The sequence below is a fragment of the Malaclemys terrapin genome, chromosome 2 (assembly GCF_027887155.1).
Source record: "Malaclemys terrapin pileata isolate rMalTer1 chromosome 2, rMalTer1.hap1, whole genome shotgun sequence".
Lineage (NCBI taxonomy): Eukaryota > Metazoa > Chordata > Testudines > Emydidae > Malaclemys > Malaclemys terrapin.
This window is the reverse complement of record NC_071506.1, coordinates 82,495,044-82,511,850: the sequence shown is the minus strand read 5'-3', so window position 1 is coordinate 82,511,850 and position 16,807 is coordinate 82,495,044. Positions and strand designations below refer to the sequence as shown.

General features: G+C 37.7%; 1 protein-coding gene across 1 annotated transcript; it reads right to left on the bottom strand.

The window, feature by feature from the left end:
• Nucleotides 1–14,835, bottom strand: CLUL1 (clusterin like 1). Its single transcript, XM_054016566.1, has 8 exons — nucleotides 14,733–14,835; nucleotides 13,315–13,463; nucleotides 10,343–10,510; nucleotides 8,317–8,761; nucleotides 5,604–5,741; nucleotides 3,808–4,022; nucleotides 2,168–2,352; nucleotides 1–70 (listed from the first exon to the last, which is right to left on the bottom strand). Exons 1-7 carry the CDS (start codon nucleotides 14,833–14,835, stop codon nucleotides 2,173–2,175), a joined length of 1,398 nt encoding a protein of 465 aa, XP_053872541.1. The 3' UTR covers nucleotides 1–70; nucleotides 2,168–2,172.
• Between the last annotated feature and the right edge of the window lie 1,972 nt (nucleotides 14,836–16,807).

The following is a 16,807-nucleotide window of genomic DNA, read 5'->3' as shown; positions in this document are numbered from 1 at the left end:
CTTTGGAGTACTTCACTGTAAGGAGAGGACGCTGGATTTGAAGTGGATGATATTCCACAGATCTTCTTGTCTATAGGGGGAAAAATAAGGTTTGCATTGTGCAGTTCGTCAGTGACCATAGTGTGTTTTTGAACAAACTATCTTTTTTCTATTTTTGGACTAAAGAAGGGTGTTACATTAATGAATAACATATGATAGTGGATACATCTTCCTACTGAGTGAACATACAACACAAAAAAATCCAGTTGGTTACATACTGAAGTGTGTAGTTGTTCTTTTTTTCCTTTTATACAAAGGATCCTCTTGGATTCCCCACTGGTTATTTTCTCTCATGCCATTAAAAGACCTGTGTGTAGTCATGTACACCTGTGCAAAGTAGATGTAAAATGCTACCATTATGATTTGGTAGCAGTTTATACCATCTTTTCACTCATTTCACTCAGGTATAAGAATGACCACAAATGTGCATTGCACAGGAGGATCAGGTTATGGAACAAGGACTCAGATCTTCCCTATGGGAGTTAAGAGTATTACTATTAGGCTTCTAGCCCTTAGTGTTCCCAAATTTAGGTTTGGGTGAGGTGAAAAAAGAGTGAATATTGCTAATTGCTAGATCTAATAGGGATAATAGCTATGAAGAAACAACCATGGTGAAATGGGTTGTGTTATTTTCCTGTCAAAAGACTCACTTCTAGGTCAATTTCTGATGTAATGTGCATTTAGGTGCACCAACATAGCCAAACCAACATGGATGGTAGTCTTGTTTTTATTATGTTATGTGTAAATTCAAAGACCCAGTTCATCCTCTTCTGCAGGAAGAGATTCTGGGGAAGAAATCCAGTATTGCCAATCCCAAGTGTTCAAAAATCATGAGTCAGGCCCCAGAAAATCATGAGATTGCATTTAATATCACGTGATTTTTAAAGTATACTAAATGCTGTGTTCTTTTTATTTTCCTGCTGGCTTTGAGCCTTTCTAATGAGCTCAGGCCCTGTTTTCCAGCTTTTTCTCTGCAGACCTGAAACATTAAAAAAAAAAAAAAAAAAAAAAAAGCTGAGATTCTCAAATAAACATAAACTCCTTGACCTGGGCCTTTAAGAAAAACACCCAATATTGCACTTGTGATTAAAATTATGAGTTGGCAACACTAACAATCTCTGAGAGAATCCCCTCACCCACTCACAAAGATTTCCCCCCACATTGCTCTGTCAAGGATAGGATTTCCCCTCCCCTCCCACCTCATCCCTAGCCTCAAGATGGATCCATGGGATGCCGAGTTCATTTGCATAGAGGCCTGTGCCTTCACAGATGTTCTGGCCCTGAGCAGGTCCCTCTCTCAGTGTGACTCCATTGGAACTGTGCAGGAACATCCCTGGGTGCAGAGGATGGTTGGGCTCCACGGAAGAAGTAATAAGTATCTTTTCTGGATGTTCTCCTCAGGGTTAGAGAACATTATGCATCTTTCCAGCCAGCCCTTCCCTCCTGGAGATCCCTAAACCTGCAGTGCAGCCTCTGTGAGACCCAGAGGAGGGAGGATGGCCAAGCCCCCTTCCACACAGAAGGTGGGAGGAAACATGTGACGCTTCTTCCCCTTTGTGTGTGAATCTAGAATATGCCCATTAGTTAGAGAGCAGTATTTATCCCAAGACTGTATGGCACAATATTATAATGAGCTCTTACAAGTCACTACATCTGTTCTGAATTTGTCCTTCTCTATGTTTAAAAAGTGTCAAGCACAGCAAGATGACCTAAACTATGATCAGACTAATTAGCAGTATTTTATCTTTGATTAATGGACATGAAGGCATGGTATTTAATGCCACAGCCCTGACGTGCTGTTCTGTAGTTGTGACACAGTTATCTTTGGACAGAACACTTGCCTCAGTATTATCTTGTCTTAGATATTATTTAGAGCTGGAGGATCTAATATATAAATAAGTGTGGTCTATGGATATTAGCATGACAGGTCAGAATTTTACAGACCAAAACACTGAGCATTTGGTTTTATTTTTCATATCACTTTTATCTTCCATCTATCTAATGGAGAGACAGGCATAGACTGTATCATGGACCTAATCCTATTCCATCTTAAATCCGTTGCAAAGCAGAAAAAAATAGATGGATGCTACTAAGTTTTAAATTCACTATACAAAGAGAAACAACTTACCATCCTTAAAAATTCTGTTTGTAAAGTTGCAAAGCTTTCCCAGCTACATATTCAATGAATTCAGAGCTCCCTATAACTAAATCATGAGGAACCTTAATTGTGAAAGTAGGTGAAGTCAGAATATTCACATGCACCACTGTTTCATTCAGACTGGAAGAATCTGTTCCTTGGACACTTGGTGACACCTGAAATAGAATAGCCTGGTTTGGTTACTGTAACCCAGTACACTTCGTCAATTTGTTAATACCTGTTTTGCATCCTCTCACTTTTAGAATGAAAAATGAAAAGGGAGGGTCTTTTTAAACATGGGTATTTTCATCTAGTGGCTTTCTTCTGAAGTGAGCGGTAGCTTTTTAGGTTCATGTCAATATACATTTTGGCAGGGGTGGCAATAATGCAGGTGTGTCAATAATGCACTGCACCACCATGATGGAGATGTGCACATTAGAGTTTGTACAGTGCTTTACTCATGCTAAGTATTGTTACATTAAAAAAAAACTTCAGTCCTCTTATTTCTTAGACACATGACAATGAGGGGCCCAAATTGCAAACATATAGGCATACAGGAGTCGTCCTATTAATTTCAATGGATGATTCATGTGATTAGTTACTCGTGCTGGCATGTTTACAGAATCACACTCAAGTTTTGCCTCTGTATTTCCCAAAGCAGACAATTTGAAGTCAGGCTGAAAAAATGTTCAGAAGTATTGTTTGTCCTCTGTGTTCCTGTTTTTCCATTTTTCTTAAACAAAAGACAACTGTACTATATTGAGTCTACCAGTATGAGGGGTTGTCTTAGGACTAAAGCCCTCAGAAACTGGAATACAGTCAATTTTTTTTTACATGATCAAACCAGATAATACTGGGAAAAATAAGAGCCTAGTCCTGAGAGATGCTATGGAGGAAAGAGTATGTGCTCACCCAGTGGTAATGGCATAGCCAATGATTCTACATAGAGTCAATGTAGAGATAACAGCAGGCTTACGGCGTTGCTTTGTAAAAAGAGAGAAGGATTTGTCCCTATACCAGTACAAATTAGTATTATTTATTCTTGTTTTATCACCGTGTGAAAGATCTCTAGTTATTTATAGGGTATTTACTAGATTATTTTTCAGAGTAGCAGCCGTGTTAGTCTGTATCAGCAAAAAAAACAGGAGTACTTGTGGCACCTTTTAGATTATTTTTGTGTGCCATAAAACCTATGTTGTAATAAAATTCTTTACATTTTCAATACTTGGAGCTCTAATTTTGTTATACTGATCTAATAAAGATGTATGTGTTCTGTGTTACCCCTTGGCAGAGCCTCCCTTCTTCTGGAAAGGTAATCTGGGGGCAATCAAACCTGTTAGTGCCAATTTACTCCTGTCAGACAGTGATATAGGTTGGCCCTGTCAGTTATCCATCAAACTAAAAGGATTTAGAGTAGAATAGTTTCTAATCTCTGGAGTTTTAGATCATCAAGGGATTATCAAGTATACTTAAAATCAACCTTAGTAAGAGCTTGATGTTTTAAAGACCAAAAATAACACACAAAACACACACTATACTCCCAACTTGTCCTGAAGCTTAACTGTGAGTGAAATATAGAGCACAGACATCACTGTGCAATAGTTACTTCCCTTTTAATAACTAGCCTTTACCTTTACTATATTGAAAATGTTTTCTGGTCCGATGGTCATGTTGGATAGTTCTGACACCCACCCGAACCTTTCTTTCATTTTGCTCAACAAGTAGGAAGTGTCTTCTGTGTGACGCTGAATCACCTGGAGGATCTGCTCATACTGTTCACCTGAGACATTAACCAGCTTAAAGGCTTCATCAAACTTTATGTGTAGTTCAGGGACGTTTGGACAGTCTGGTTAAAAAACAAACAGACATCAAACTTTATTGGAAAGCATTCATTTTTTAAACTTATGTATGTGTATAAAAGTACAGATATACGTTATATTTCTAGTGTGGGTTTTTTTTAAAAAATCCAAAGTAATTTTTGCTGAAGTATTTCAATGAGTTTAGGTTAGATCATGACCTAGAGTCACTTATACTTTATGGTAACTGGACACTGTGATATGCTAAATAAAAACCTTGCCATTACTACATATAGAGATTTATGTTAGTGTATAAATTGGCTATCATTTCCTTTAATTTCCTGTAGCTCTTTATCTGTTCATTGCAAGTGAGCCTATAATGCATGCTGTTAGATTTTATTACTGTTGAATTTTAAGGCCTAATTTTATTTCAGAGGAGCAATAAACATTAGTATGTAACTAGACTAATCTGTTACTGAACTTGTAGATGTAAGCATAATGGTAGCTTTTTAGGTTCTGTAAACAGCTATGCTCATTGCACATGAAATTAGAATTTGGCCCACAAGGTACCATTAAAAACCCCTTCAGAGAACTCTTTGTGACTATAATTTTAACTTCTGTGCTAGTAAATAAAATTGGCCCAATCCTAACATCATTAAAACTCCCTGTGAAGTCTCTCAAACTGATCAGTCACATTTGTATTTCTTGTTTCTCATTCAGTATTTTGGATTGCTGTATTTTTAATTACAGAGGGGGGTGCTTATAAGGCATCACTGTGATTTTTAAGACATCACTAGTTTGGGAGAAGATGGGGTGGGGTGGCTACAGAGCAGGGCCGGCACCAGCGGAGGAAGCACGTGCCTGGGGGGCACATGCTTGGGGCGGCACAATCCGGGCGGCTTTTTTTTTTTTGCTTCGGCAGTTCGGGCGGCTTTTTTTCTTTCTTTCTTTCTTTCTTGGGACGGCAAAAATGGTAGAGCCGGCCCTGCTACAGAGATACCACCCAGCTGCAGGAGTATCCATAGCAATTTTGGCTGATTTAGCCAGAATTCCTCTAAAGCCTCATGGAGACTGTGCCAGAGTTCTGCCACCCTTTTACATGGTACAATGTGCCTTCTCCATTACCACTCACCAGCTCAGCTCTGCTTTCACTTTTCACTTTCCCTTTGAGGAAATTAATCCCAAGTAAAATTATGCCTGGCCCTGTGCCAGAGTACACAGAGCATGGGACGGTTTAGAGTCACCTTGTAACCCCTCTGCAGTTTTGCACCCAGGCAGGGCCAATCACAATCTGGTCCCTTGTTTTCTCTGGAGGATGGCATCTTTACCAATAAAATATGTACTATCTTGGTGTGGAACATCACTTTGGAAATAAGGCAAGAGTGTTAACAACTGAGTTATACTGACACTGTGTGGAGACATTGGGGAAGGGGAAATGAAATCATTTGGATCAACTGTGGCTTTTGAATTCACAGTAATAGTAAATCTGCAGAAGCTGAAACGTAATTCCAAAAATATGTATCTAGGACAGTAGAAAATTATAGCACGAATATCTGCAAAAAAAGAAAGAAAGGTCACTGCTTTATCATGGACAAGGTATTATAGAAACACACTAGAAAATAACTATTTACCTCTCATCAGGTTATCCTGACATTTCTGGCATCTCTCATGAAACTGTGGGCATCCGGATGAATTCTGACGGAGCTCTTTACACAGAGCTCTCTTGTGTCCTGGTATGATCTTTGAAAACATGCCACTTTTGTCAGAATCTAGAGTGAATGTACAGTATAAAGTAAGCCCACTGAAGTTAGGGGCCTGTTGATACCTTCTTATTGCTGTTTCCTACGCCATTGTTTTTTCAATAAAACTTCCAGGCCTGAATTCAAAATGAGTGAGCATAAGACCAGAACAATAGTAACCAAAACATGCTTCCCTTGAAACAGTATGTGTCTCTATCATATGATCCCTTATAAAAATATACCAAATTATTCTGCATGAAGAGTCCAAAACACTACCTATAGTGTTTTGGACTATTACTGTAGAACATGGTTCTCAATCCTCAGGTTGCGACTTCCAAGGATGTAATTAACTGGTCAAGAGGGGTTGCAACCACTGTCCCTTTATTTACTGCTAGATAAGAGTGGGCTCACAAAACTGATTACTGTGATAATATGCAGTCAATTATATGGAAAGATTGAGAAGCACTGCTGTAGAGTAATCTATTTTAGACAAGTACTAGTATATATTTAGTTTAAATAATGATTGTTTCTCCTTTAACATTATTAAAATATAAAGAATATTTTTATATGTACTCTTGAAATTCTTTCATATTTTGGACTCAAGATTGTGTCCATTAAAACTAAAACTCCCTTTTCTTTTTAGAGAGCTCAGTTTTCCTTGTAGAAGTATATCTGGAATATTTTTCCCTTTCTTGTCTATTTAAAGAAAAAAGCTGTCAGGGAGTTCATACCAAACTATTCATATTCATGGGTTGCAAAAGAGAGTCCATGCACTGACACTTTTCTGAGTTATGTACTTTCATTTGAAATTGCCTTTAAAAAATTAATATCTTCCATAGTTGTTTGCTCTTTGTGGCTCAAAAGATTCAACCAACAGAAGTTGGTCGAATAAATGATATTACTTCACCTACATTGTCTCTTTAAAATACTGAAACATGCAAATGTACTTACTTTTTTAGTTGGTCCCTTCAGTCTGCCAACCAATACATCATCAGATGTCATTTATTAGGCTACTTGTTGGCTTTGATTCCGCTAAAATGGAGGTCTTTTAATAAAAAAGGTATATGTACCAAAAATGTATAATAATATATTTTAAATGATTTAAGATACACCTCTATCCCGATATAACGCTGTCCTCGGGAGCCAAAAAATCTTGCCTCGTTATAGGTGAAACCGCGTTATATCGAACTTGCTTTGATCCGCAGAGTGCGCAGCCCTGCCCCCCCCCCCCCCCCCCCCGGAGCACTGCTTTACTGCGTTATATCCAAATTCGCGTTATATCAGGTCACATTATATCGGGGTAGAGGTGTATTTTAAAGAACCATGACATGGTTTCAGATCTTGTCCTAAAAGATCTAAACTCTTGGTGAGTAATTTTAAAAACCAATATGCTAGAGGCCAAAGCTAAAAGTTGTCCATTCCAATAATTTAGAAACATGAGTTTCGCTCTACCGGAGTGTATCATTGGATCATCTTGTCTGGTATTATGCCTCCAGTGGTGGCCTATATCTTTGATGCTTCAGAGTGAGGCAAATCAAGTCTTATAAACAAATGCTCCCGGCCAATTGTATAATTGCCTGGTTCAACATGTGGCTGTTTGATACATATGCTGCACATGATGTCAGCTAATTCAGTGAGAAAGCAACTAACTAAAAGCACTCCCCAATCCACACCTTTTTTGTGTTTGCTCTTTGTAGCTCAAAAGATTCAACCAACAGAAGTTGGTCGAATAAATGATATTTTCTGTGCACAAAGCTACAAAAAGTTACTGAGGACAGAGAGCAAAGCTCTCATCTTTCTCTCCCCGGTTGCTATACCTTATTCTGATCAGCTTTGCAACCCAAAGTTGCACTCTGTTTTTGCAAAGAATTACTGCTGCAGAAAGTTTGACTATCTCCTCTGCATGGTTATAAATGGAATGCGGGAGGTGTCAACAGCCTGTCTTATGATGCTCTCTTCCACCCCCCACCCTTGAAAACTGTTGTCATCCCCTCAGAAACAAACAAACTTAGCTGTCCTAAATGAAATTCTTCCCATTTGCTGGAGCACTTCATGTCTTTGTTTCTTGTTGGCACATTAGATGCCTGTTACAGCTACAAGCAGGTCTCACAGCTGACTGGCACATCTATTTCCTTACATGTTGTGAGGGCTGGTGACGTGTCTTAACCTTTTAGGAGCAATGGAAGCACATCAGCACAATATGTGGTTCTTCCTAACTAATGTTGAGATCAGATTTGTCAGTCAGCCGCATGAAAATCTAAATCTGCACTGAACACCCAGGAATTCCTGCAAATGCTTTCAGAATTATTATAGGAATCAGGCTCCGTGGAGACAGTAGCATAAGCCCTTAACTAGCATTCTATGGACCTGGAGGATTTGGCATTCTCTCTTTTTATTTTATTATTCCAAATTTTAATTTGGCCAATAAAGTTATGTTTGACCCATATCTGCTTATCTAAGAGGGCTTTCAGACCTTCACACAACATGTGTTATGCTATTTATAGCCTCAAACCGAATTCTTAACCATTTAATAACTATTGCTAACACTTGTGAAAGTTTGATGTTATTGTTACCAAAGTCTGTTTTAACTTCTTCTAACACTTGCCTTTGGCTTGTTCTGGCAAATCTCTTGTACTGTCTGTGTATTCATCAAATGCTTCAGTAATCACCTCGCTGATACCTTCAAACAGAGTCTTGCTGAAGTCAAAAAATATCTGAAGGAAGCCTGGCATACCCAAGTCTTTCTGAAAACCACTGTTTCTTATAGGCTCCTCGGGGAAAGCAGGCATATAGTAGGGCTCAGTTAGGTCCAGATCAGACATGAAATATATTTGAAAAGATTGATCAAATTCTTTTTGCATCTGTTTGAAAAAAGCAAAGCTTTTATCAAATATTATGCTCACATCCGATAACAGCTGGCTAAATAAATCTTCCATTTGTACTAACTGGGCATCTTCCTTCTCGGGCTTTTCATTTAACTGGAGATCTTTTTCTTGATCTTCATGAAAAGTAAAAGTAAATGGAGACATTTTCCTGAAAAAATCTTCAACCTGTATATGCAAAAATATATTGACTGTCAGACAAGTTATCAGATCTTCATCCTCTCAGGGCAGCTACTATAAAGAATTTCTTCAAATGTTTAGAGATAAAGGGAATGCATCCCCAATATCTAGCCCATTTTCCAAACTATAGTCTATATTCTAAAGACTATTGAGAAATTAGTCAACAGGGTGTTAATATTTACACTAAATCCCACTAAAGAGGATGCCAGTCATTGAACCAGTTGGCCTCTAATCTACTGAGCCATTCGGTTTGTGTTAATAGTTGCGACAGGGCCCCAAAATTAAATTTGGGCATCACCTAACAAATACTTTGGTCTTCATCTGGGAATCACCTTTGTGAGCTGCATTATAGTAATGTAGTAAATACATGTTGAACAGAAGGCAATTGTTCTTTCTCTTCTGTTCAGACATCAACAATTCTCTCACCAAGGCCCAAACCCTCAAGTTCTTACTCAGGCTACAACCTTTGAAATCAATGGATGATTGGCCCAAGAAAGAACTAAGTAAAGTCTTCGGAATTTGGCCTCAAATACACTTTGCTTCCTTGTTTTTAAATTTGTTTTTTATCAATATAAGTTTGTCATTACAACTACCAATGTGAGGGCTTCATTGAACCCATAGAGTTCACCATGGAGATTACCAAAATAATGCCAAAGACAGCATGATGCCACAGTGTGTGTGTATTTAAAGTAGGATACGACTCTAAAAAAATTACTTTGTAAAAATGGCATGATGGGGTTTCAAGTTTATTGTCTCTCAGTGCCTTTCAGAACAATTGTGCTCTTTTAACCAGTAAAAAATAAATAGCAAACATGCCCTCGGAGTTGAAAAGCAAACTGTGTTCTTTCTGAGTTGTGCATTATCATCAGTAACTCTGGCTAACTGAGGTGTATTCAGGTGAAATTAAAGTGTAATTAAAATGTATGCTTTGGGGTAAAGATTTTGCAGTTAGGATTTAGATAACAATTCTGTTGATGATGAACATGCCAAGAAAGAATCTTTTCTCTCAGAACTGTGTTGGCTCTGAAGTGCTAACAGGAGTTAAAAGTAGTAAAAAAACGTATCTTTGCTTCAAAAGTAGTAGACATGACATGGAATAAACACATGAAGGAGAGCTGTTGTGTAGGAAGATGCAGTTTTTTAAATGGTCACTTTACTGATCATAACCACAGTTTAAGATGTGTTGTTTCTCAGAAGAAAAACAAAAGTGGCATTTTTCACAAATAGCACAAATAATTACTGAACATCTTAACTCAAATTCTACTGTGGGTTGCATCATTATAAATCTGGAGTAACTCCACTGAAGCAAATTACTCCATTATTTCAGTGGAGTCACTCCAGAGTTATACCAGTGTCACAGAACAGGCTCAATGTGCAGTGATCTGAAGCCAAATGAGATCTGTTCCGCCCAAGTCCACGGTTCCAGATCCCAATATCTAATTGTTTTTGATAACCCAATAATAATGGCATGTCTGCCCATTTGAGAAAACAAGATGTACTCACTTAAAAGGGTTAGGTGAAGCAGCAACTAAAGGCAGAGTGCTTGCCGGAGGCTGACTTTCTTCTTACCTTACTTGTAAATGTTGACAGACCTTGCTGGCAGGTGGTATAAAATCTCATGCAGTTACTTTCTAAACAAGTTTTACATTCATCCCAGAGATTTCTCAGAGACACCTGACATTGTCTTTCTTCTTCCTCTAATTGTTCTTTCACTTCGTCCATAAGCCTCAGAGCTTCCTAATTGAGAAAAAGGTTCACAATTTGTTCACTTAATTAATTCCAGTTTTCACATTAGTGAAACACTCATCCCAGCCCACCAGTAATTAAGTTCTCTGTAGTTATTTGTGGTTTATCCTTCGTCCCTAACAAAGGGCCAGATAGCCCCTCTGCCTGAATTGCATGTGGAGGAGGCTGGAAACTCTGTAAAGTTCCCCTTACGATGGTTTCTCTGATGTCTCCCTTAGCGGACATAGCCCACGAAACCCGGTAGATCTCTGAGATCCATTTCTATCTCAGAGGGTGTGCTGAGGCCAAGGCTATGGAGAGGCACCAGTTCAGCCCCTCATGCCTATAACCTCGAATTTTTATTTTCCCATACAGTATTCCAGAACATTCTCCCATTTAGCTAATATTCCTTTTTGTTCCATTTGTTAATACTGCGTTCCTTTAGCCCAAATATTTCAGTGATCTAAGCTCCTGCTGTCTGTAAACTCCTTCTTTATAAAGAAATATGGAGAAGTATTGAATTTCCCCTCTATTGGGTTTTATTGATTAAAAGCCTGGAGTGAGAGCATTTCTTCCCCTTCTATTTGCCAGATGTTAGGAGCTCTTTCTGCACTGCACAGATGCACGGTACTTTCTACAGGGTTTGTTCTAATTTATGCTTCATTTTACATGTGTTAGAGCACAAAGCCAAGCACTGATTAGGATAAGCACTTCAAAATGAAGCTGACACTGGAACAGAAGGGAAAGCTCTCAGCACCAGACAGGGGTTAGAGGTGGGTGGCCTCTCTCTGCCAGTGCAGTGCACTTCTTAATACTTTAAATTTCCAAACAAAACTCCAGGTTCTTCGGAAGTACACATGCTCCCCTTAACTTATTTATTAGCCAGGCTTGTTCCTTTCTGGATTCTGGCAGCAGGAGATCGTTGGCTCATTACAATGGGGACAAGGTCCTTGAAAAAGAACTTGTATACACTCTAAGAGCATACTGGGTGCAGGGAGGGGGGTTAACAGCTCTTGTATTTATGTTATTTGTTTTATGTGTCCTCATTTGTGCAATATTTTAATATAGTCTTGGTTGGTGGGGAAGGATTGCTTTGTAAATAAATCATGATCCTCAGAATAAACAGTACGTTGAATACTTTATGCAGCACCACACACAGTCAGATCATTCTCTCTGCAATTGTATATTTTTAGTTCCACCAACAGAGTCTAATGGCTGCATTTACTGCAGGACTCGCATTTCCCACAGCTACTTGAGGGACAGCCTGGATATGCACAGTCAGCTCTGAGAAGAGATAACATTGTAAAGCAATGGCTCCCTTAGAGACTACATCCTTTTAGATTGTAAATTCATATGCCCCACTTCCAATTCAGAACTCCTTATCTATGGGTTTATAAATCTATGGAGGGATGTAATTTAATTTTAATGTAATTTTATTTAATGTAATTATGCCTTGTATAATGACTTGCCTATTTAACCTTTTTTGTTGTTGCTGAACTGCCCTTTTTCTAACTTCTCTTTCTTACATATAAGAAATGTTTTGTACCATGAAAGCTCTATTAATCCTTATATATTTTCATTACTCTTGAATGTGACATGAATGAAGTAATGCTTTTGGACTTCGAGTGCAAATGATGCTCATCCAGTTTGGTCTTTGAGAATTGTCAAATTTGAGCTAAGGAATCCTAAACTATATAACGGTTTGGATTTTCTCAGCTTGAGTATCTGAGCAAGCCAGTCACTGCTAGCAGACGGAAGTCATAGACAAATTAGGGACATAACTAAAGCTGATCAAATACTGCAAACCTAGTGCCAGCTTTGGCTCAGGAGTGTTGTGCCACATTTCATTTACCCTTTACAACCATTCACATGAATGGTGTTGTATTTGCACAGGTTTTTTGGCATAATTGTTCTTCTTATGAATGCACGTAAATTAGGGTATTGGTACATGAACAAGAATATTTGTTATGTCATTTGTTGGTCTCCTTTTTAAAATGTTTCAGTCCCCAAATCAGTGAGCAAAATGTAGTATTATGTGATGCGGATGACAAATCCCATACTATGAGTCAAAGGGAAAGTTCACAGATAGCTTATTTATAATGAATAATGCAACAAAACTTGAAAGATGTTATAATTGTCCAACAGATATTTGCGCAATATTATTATTTACTATTTATATTGCTCTCGCTCCCAGAGGGCCCCATTACAATTGGATCCCCGTTTTGCAAACATACATATGGGAAGACCTAGTCTTCTTCCCTAAGAAATTGGCAAATATGAGAGTTAGTATTCTAAATAATATTGAAATGTAATTGTATAGGGCCAGAGAGTGGCTCATCTTGTGTTCCAGTACCAGGGAGTAAGGGGACGTAAGGCAGTTGCACTGGTGTGCCATACTGCTGCTTCTAGTGCTCTGGGAGTAGTAGGCTATGCAGAGCCGCTATGACCTGATCCCCCCATGCAAATGGGTGGGAAGTGGTGGAAGGGGGCAGAAATGAGCAGAGCCTTGACTCCACTCCATCTCCCGCAAGGTGCTCAGTGGCGTAGTTGTGTTGCCATGTCGGGAGGCATACTCTGCACCAGGCATTCAGTTTACCTCCTTCCCGGAGGCATGGAGAAACCAGGAGGGAGATTATGACTTCCTGAATCACAGATTTTTCTGGGCTGCTCAATGGGGAGCATAAAACTGTGCCCCTCTTACTATGGGCTGTATCACAAAGTGATGACCTAGCCCATAATGTCTCTGATTGGAACAAGTAACAATATAAAAATGATCATATATAATTTCTTAGATTTTAATTACCATTTACAGTTACCTGTTTTTCTCCACTGCTCTTCTTCAAGGTTTTCATCAGATGCACATGTTTATCTTCATTTCTTTCCATCATAACTTTCATCTGCTTAATGCCTACTAGAGCTTTCTTTACCTCTTCGTCTACATATTTCTCACCAACTTCTGATAAAACTAAAAAAACAGACCAAATTTTAAAACAAACCAGATTTTAAAATGGGGCCGAATTGCTGTATTGCCGTAATGCACTTGATAACAAGGGATAATTAAACGGCTCTACATTTCTAAGCAGACAAAAGACTATATCCTTAGCTGGTGCAAGCTGAAGTTAGTGGAGCTAAGATGACTTACACCCGCTGAGGATTTGGCCCAAAGCCTTCTGTTGATCAGATATATGCCCCTATTGTAGCTTAATTTGATCTAGTTCAGGTTAATCCTCAGCCACCTGTTTCTACTTAGCTGACATATTTATTTTTAATCCTAACTACTTCTCTTAACTTTTTTTTTTAAATATAGTTTAGAAGAATCTTAATTCAATTCCCATAAGAATATAGGGCTTTATCACGCTCCTGATGAACATCAATGGCAAAATGAACATTGACTTCAGTGGCAACTCAGTTTGGCCCATGTTTTAAAAACAGAAATCATGCTATCATGTTGAGACATAATCTGCATTTGTTCCCTGTACAGAAATCCCATCGACATCAATGGGAACTACAGAAAACAAGTGAAGTATATGTCGCATATGAAATTATAAAATGCATTTTCATACATTAGTCTTTTCTCTTTTCATATCTTTCTTTCCCCTCACATTTTGTCTGATATATGTATGTTTCTTTGCCCCAGTCTGGTTTATATGTTCATAATTTGTCCTTTTTGTAGTAAGCAGCAAAATAAAAACACTTCCAAAATGCACTATAGATGATTTTAAACTAAGGTATTTTTACCATTTTAATAACTTTTAACAGCAAAGGGGTCCAGCATATTGTTCTGGAAAACTTGCAAAATTTCGTTTAAACAAATTAAATTAAATAATCCAAACCCTGTTGAATTCAATTTAGTTTTCAGCTTTTACTCCAGTAATTTAAGAAAGACCCTATTTTAAAAAATTATACCTGGAAAATAAGAAATAAAAAGGAAAAATGAGCTACCTTCAGCAATCCCTTGTATAAATAGTTTCAATTTTTATGGACCCCCTTAAAATAGGAATTTATAATGAATATGCTTTGTGGGTGCTTTATTTCAAGCATCACAAGAAACCACCAATGTCACACATCTTAAGGCCCCACACTTGCAATTGGATCTGCATGGGCAGACTTTTGTGCAGAACCCTATCGACTTCAGTGGGACTCCGTGTGGAGCAAAGGCCCTCCCATGCAGATCTGATTGCAGAAATGGGCCCAGGAGCTTTCAATCCATACTTAATAGTAAAAGCATACATACTTTTCAGGTGTTCCCATGGATTGATTTCCTCCTCCTTTATAGGTGGACACTGATGGCCCCTCAGCCATAACAGGTATATCAGAAATAGCCAACACGACTTCATGTTCTCTCTGAATAAGGAGTAGAATAATTAATAGAAGTTAAATGTAAAACATTAGAGACCCATCATGCAAATGCTTACTATCAAGTGTAGTGCTTATTACCATGATGAGCAGTTCCATTGGCTTCAGTGGGGCTACTCATATTAGTAAGTGTGCGTCCTAAGATTCTGTAATACAAGTACTGTAATACAAGAGGCTGATCCTGCTCCCACGGAATCTGAAAATTTTGCCATTGAAGTCAATGGGCCCAATTCAGGCAACCCGTTTCTGTCAAATATACCCTTTTTTGCTCCTTGTGCTCCGTGAAATTACCTGAATAAACATTCTGAAGCTCCTTTCTGGGACATCTCAAAGACTAGCCCTTTTTCACTCAATACAAATACAGTAGCTGTAGATCTTGTACAGCACCAATACTAGACTTCAAAGGAGTACTCAGACTTATACCTAAATAAAAGCAGCAGCAATGTCTGTGAAAATTCTAATGCTATTTCCAAACTTATTAAATAATGTTAAAAATGTGATAAAAGCCTGTCTTGAAAATTTTTTTCTCTTTTATATAATACACATCTGAATGTTATGATTAATTAAAACACATTAGTAAGGTTCTCTCTTTCTACAGCAGGCTGGATTCTGATCGCATTTGAAGTAGTGTAAATCCATTGAGTCAAGTGTAAAGTGGTGTAACTGAAATCAGAATCAGGTCCCTTGTTTTTTATATTAGTTTATTATAGAGAATAGTAAATTTTAATTCAGCTCACTCTTACTTTCTTCCAATTCACGAAAAATCTTAAATACTGACACCACAATGTATCATTTTTACTCATTTTAGTTACTAGTTCAGGAATATAAATGTATTTCTACTATATACACATGCCATATTACGAAAGAAAATCTTCTAGGCTATTACTTCCTTCTTCCTCTCCAAAAAGGTGGTTCTTTTGTAACCTAATTGTATTTGCCACTGTCATTCAAAATCATGCTAAATGTGTTAAAAGTAAAGAATAGATGTGGCAAGAAATTGGGAAATGAATTAATTATATGAATCAAAAATACATCAATGAACTGAAACATATTTCTATGCAGTAAGTTAAGGAAAAAGAATGTCATTTACTTTAGTTCCCCTTCATACACAGCTATAGCATAAAGGGGTTTATTTTGTAGTTACAAGTTCTCATTTAATCAAATGAAAGACAATACTTACGCTCCTTTTTTTAGACAATACACCCTTTCCAAGCAAGAGTAATGATATCAGTTACAAGTTTATATATAAACTAAGGTATATTTATGGCATGGATTCTCTTTTATATTTCCATCAATAGCAGATGAACAATAACTTTGCAAAGAAGTACAAACTAGTTAACCAAATGAATCTAGAAAATAGCATATATTTACCACTAATACTGAAATATCTCCTTTGTAAAAATTGTTCCCAGCGTCAAGAAGGAATCAGACTGTGTTCTGATCTAATTTTCATGTGTGTCAGGGATTTTGCATGTTCTACTTATCTGATGACAAGGTACTTAATCCTATTAATGAGACATTTTGTGATTAGGCTATAGGATTTCCCTCTGTTTCAGATTTAAGACTTGCCCATGCTTACAAGCAAAAATAAACACTAGAGGGAGTGTTGGACGTAACATGGATTTTCTATTTCCCCTTATCTAGTGACCCTAGTATTTTTGACCAGTGGCTTCTTGAATTATTTCCTTTTTAAGTCAGAAAAGATCTACAGCTTGTGGTAGAGGGTATCTGAGTGAATTTATTAAAATAACTTTAGCTAAAAATGATTTCTACCTTTAATTATTTTAAAATAACTTCATTTTCATATGCTAGAAAAATATCCAGTAAGACAACAACAAAAAACAGCAAATAAAATTCAGGAATCAAAAGAACTCCTGATCCAAATACAGGTGTACATATGAGAATGGTCTGATAGGACATGAACGGATCTTATCATTTTGTACATTGTTACAG

Bases quoted from the DNA above. Each gene is read 5' to 3' on its own strand.
- CLUL1 (XM_054016566.1), bottom strand. From the start codon at position 14,835: ATGAAGTCGTGTTGGCTATTTCTGATATACCTGTTATGGCTGAGGGGC. The intron at 13,464-14,732 runs GTATGTATGCTT...CTGTTTTTTTAG, and splicing joins TCCATGGGAACACCTGAAAA to TTTTATCAGAAGTTGGTGAG. The intron at 10,511-13,314 runs GTAACTGTAAAT...TTTCTCAATTAG, and splicing joins AGAGCAGTGGAGAAAAACAG to GAAGCTCTGAGGCTTATGGA.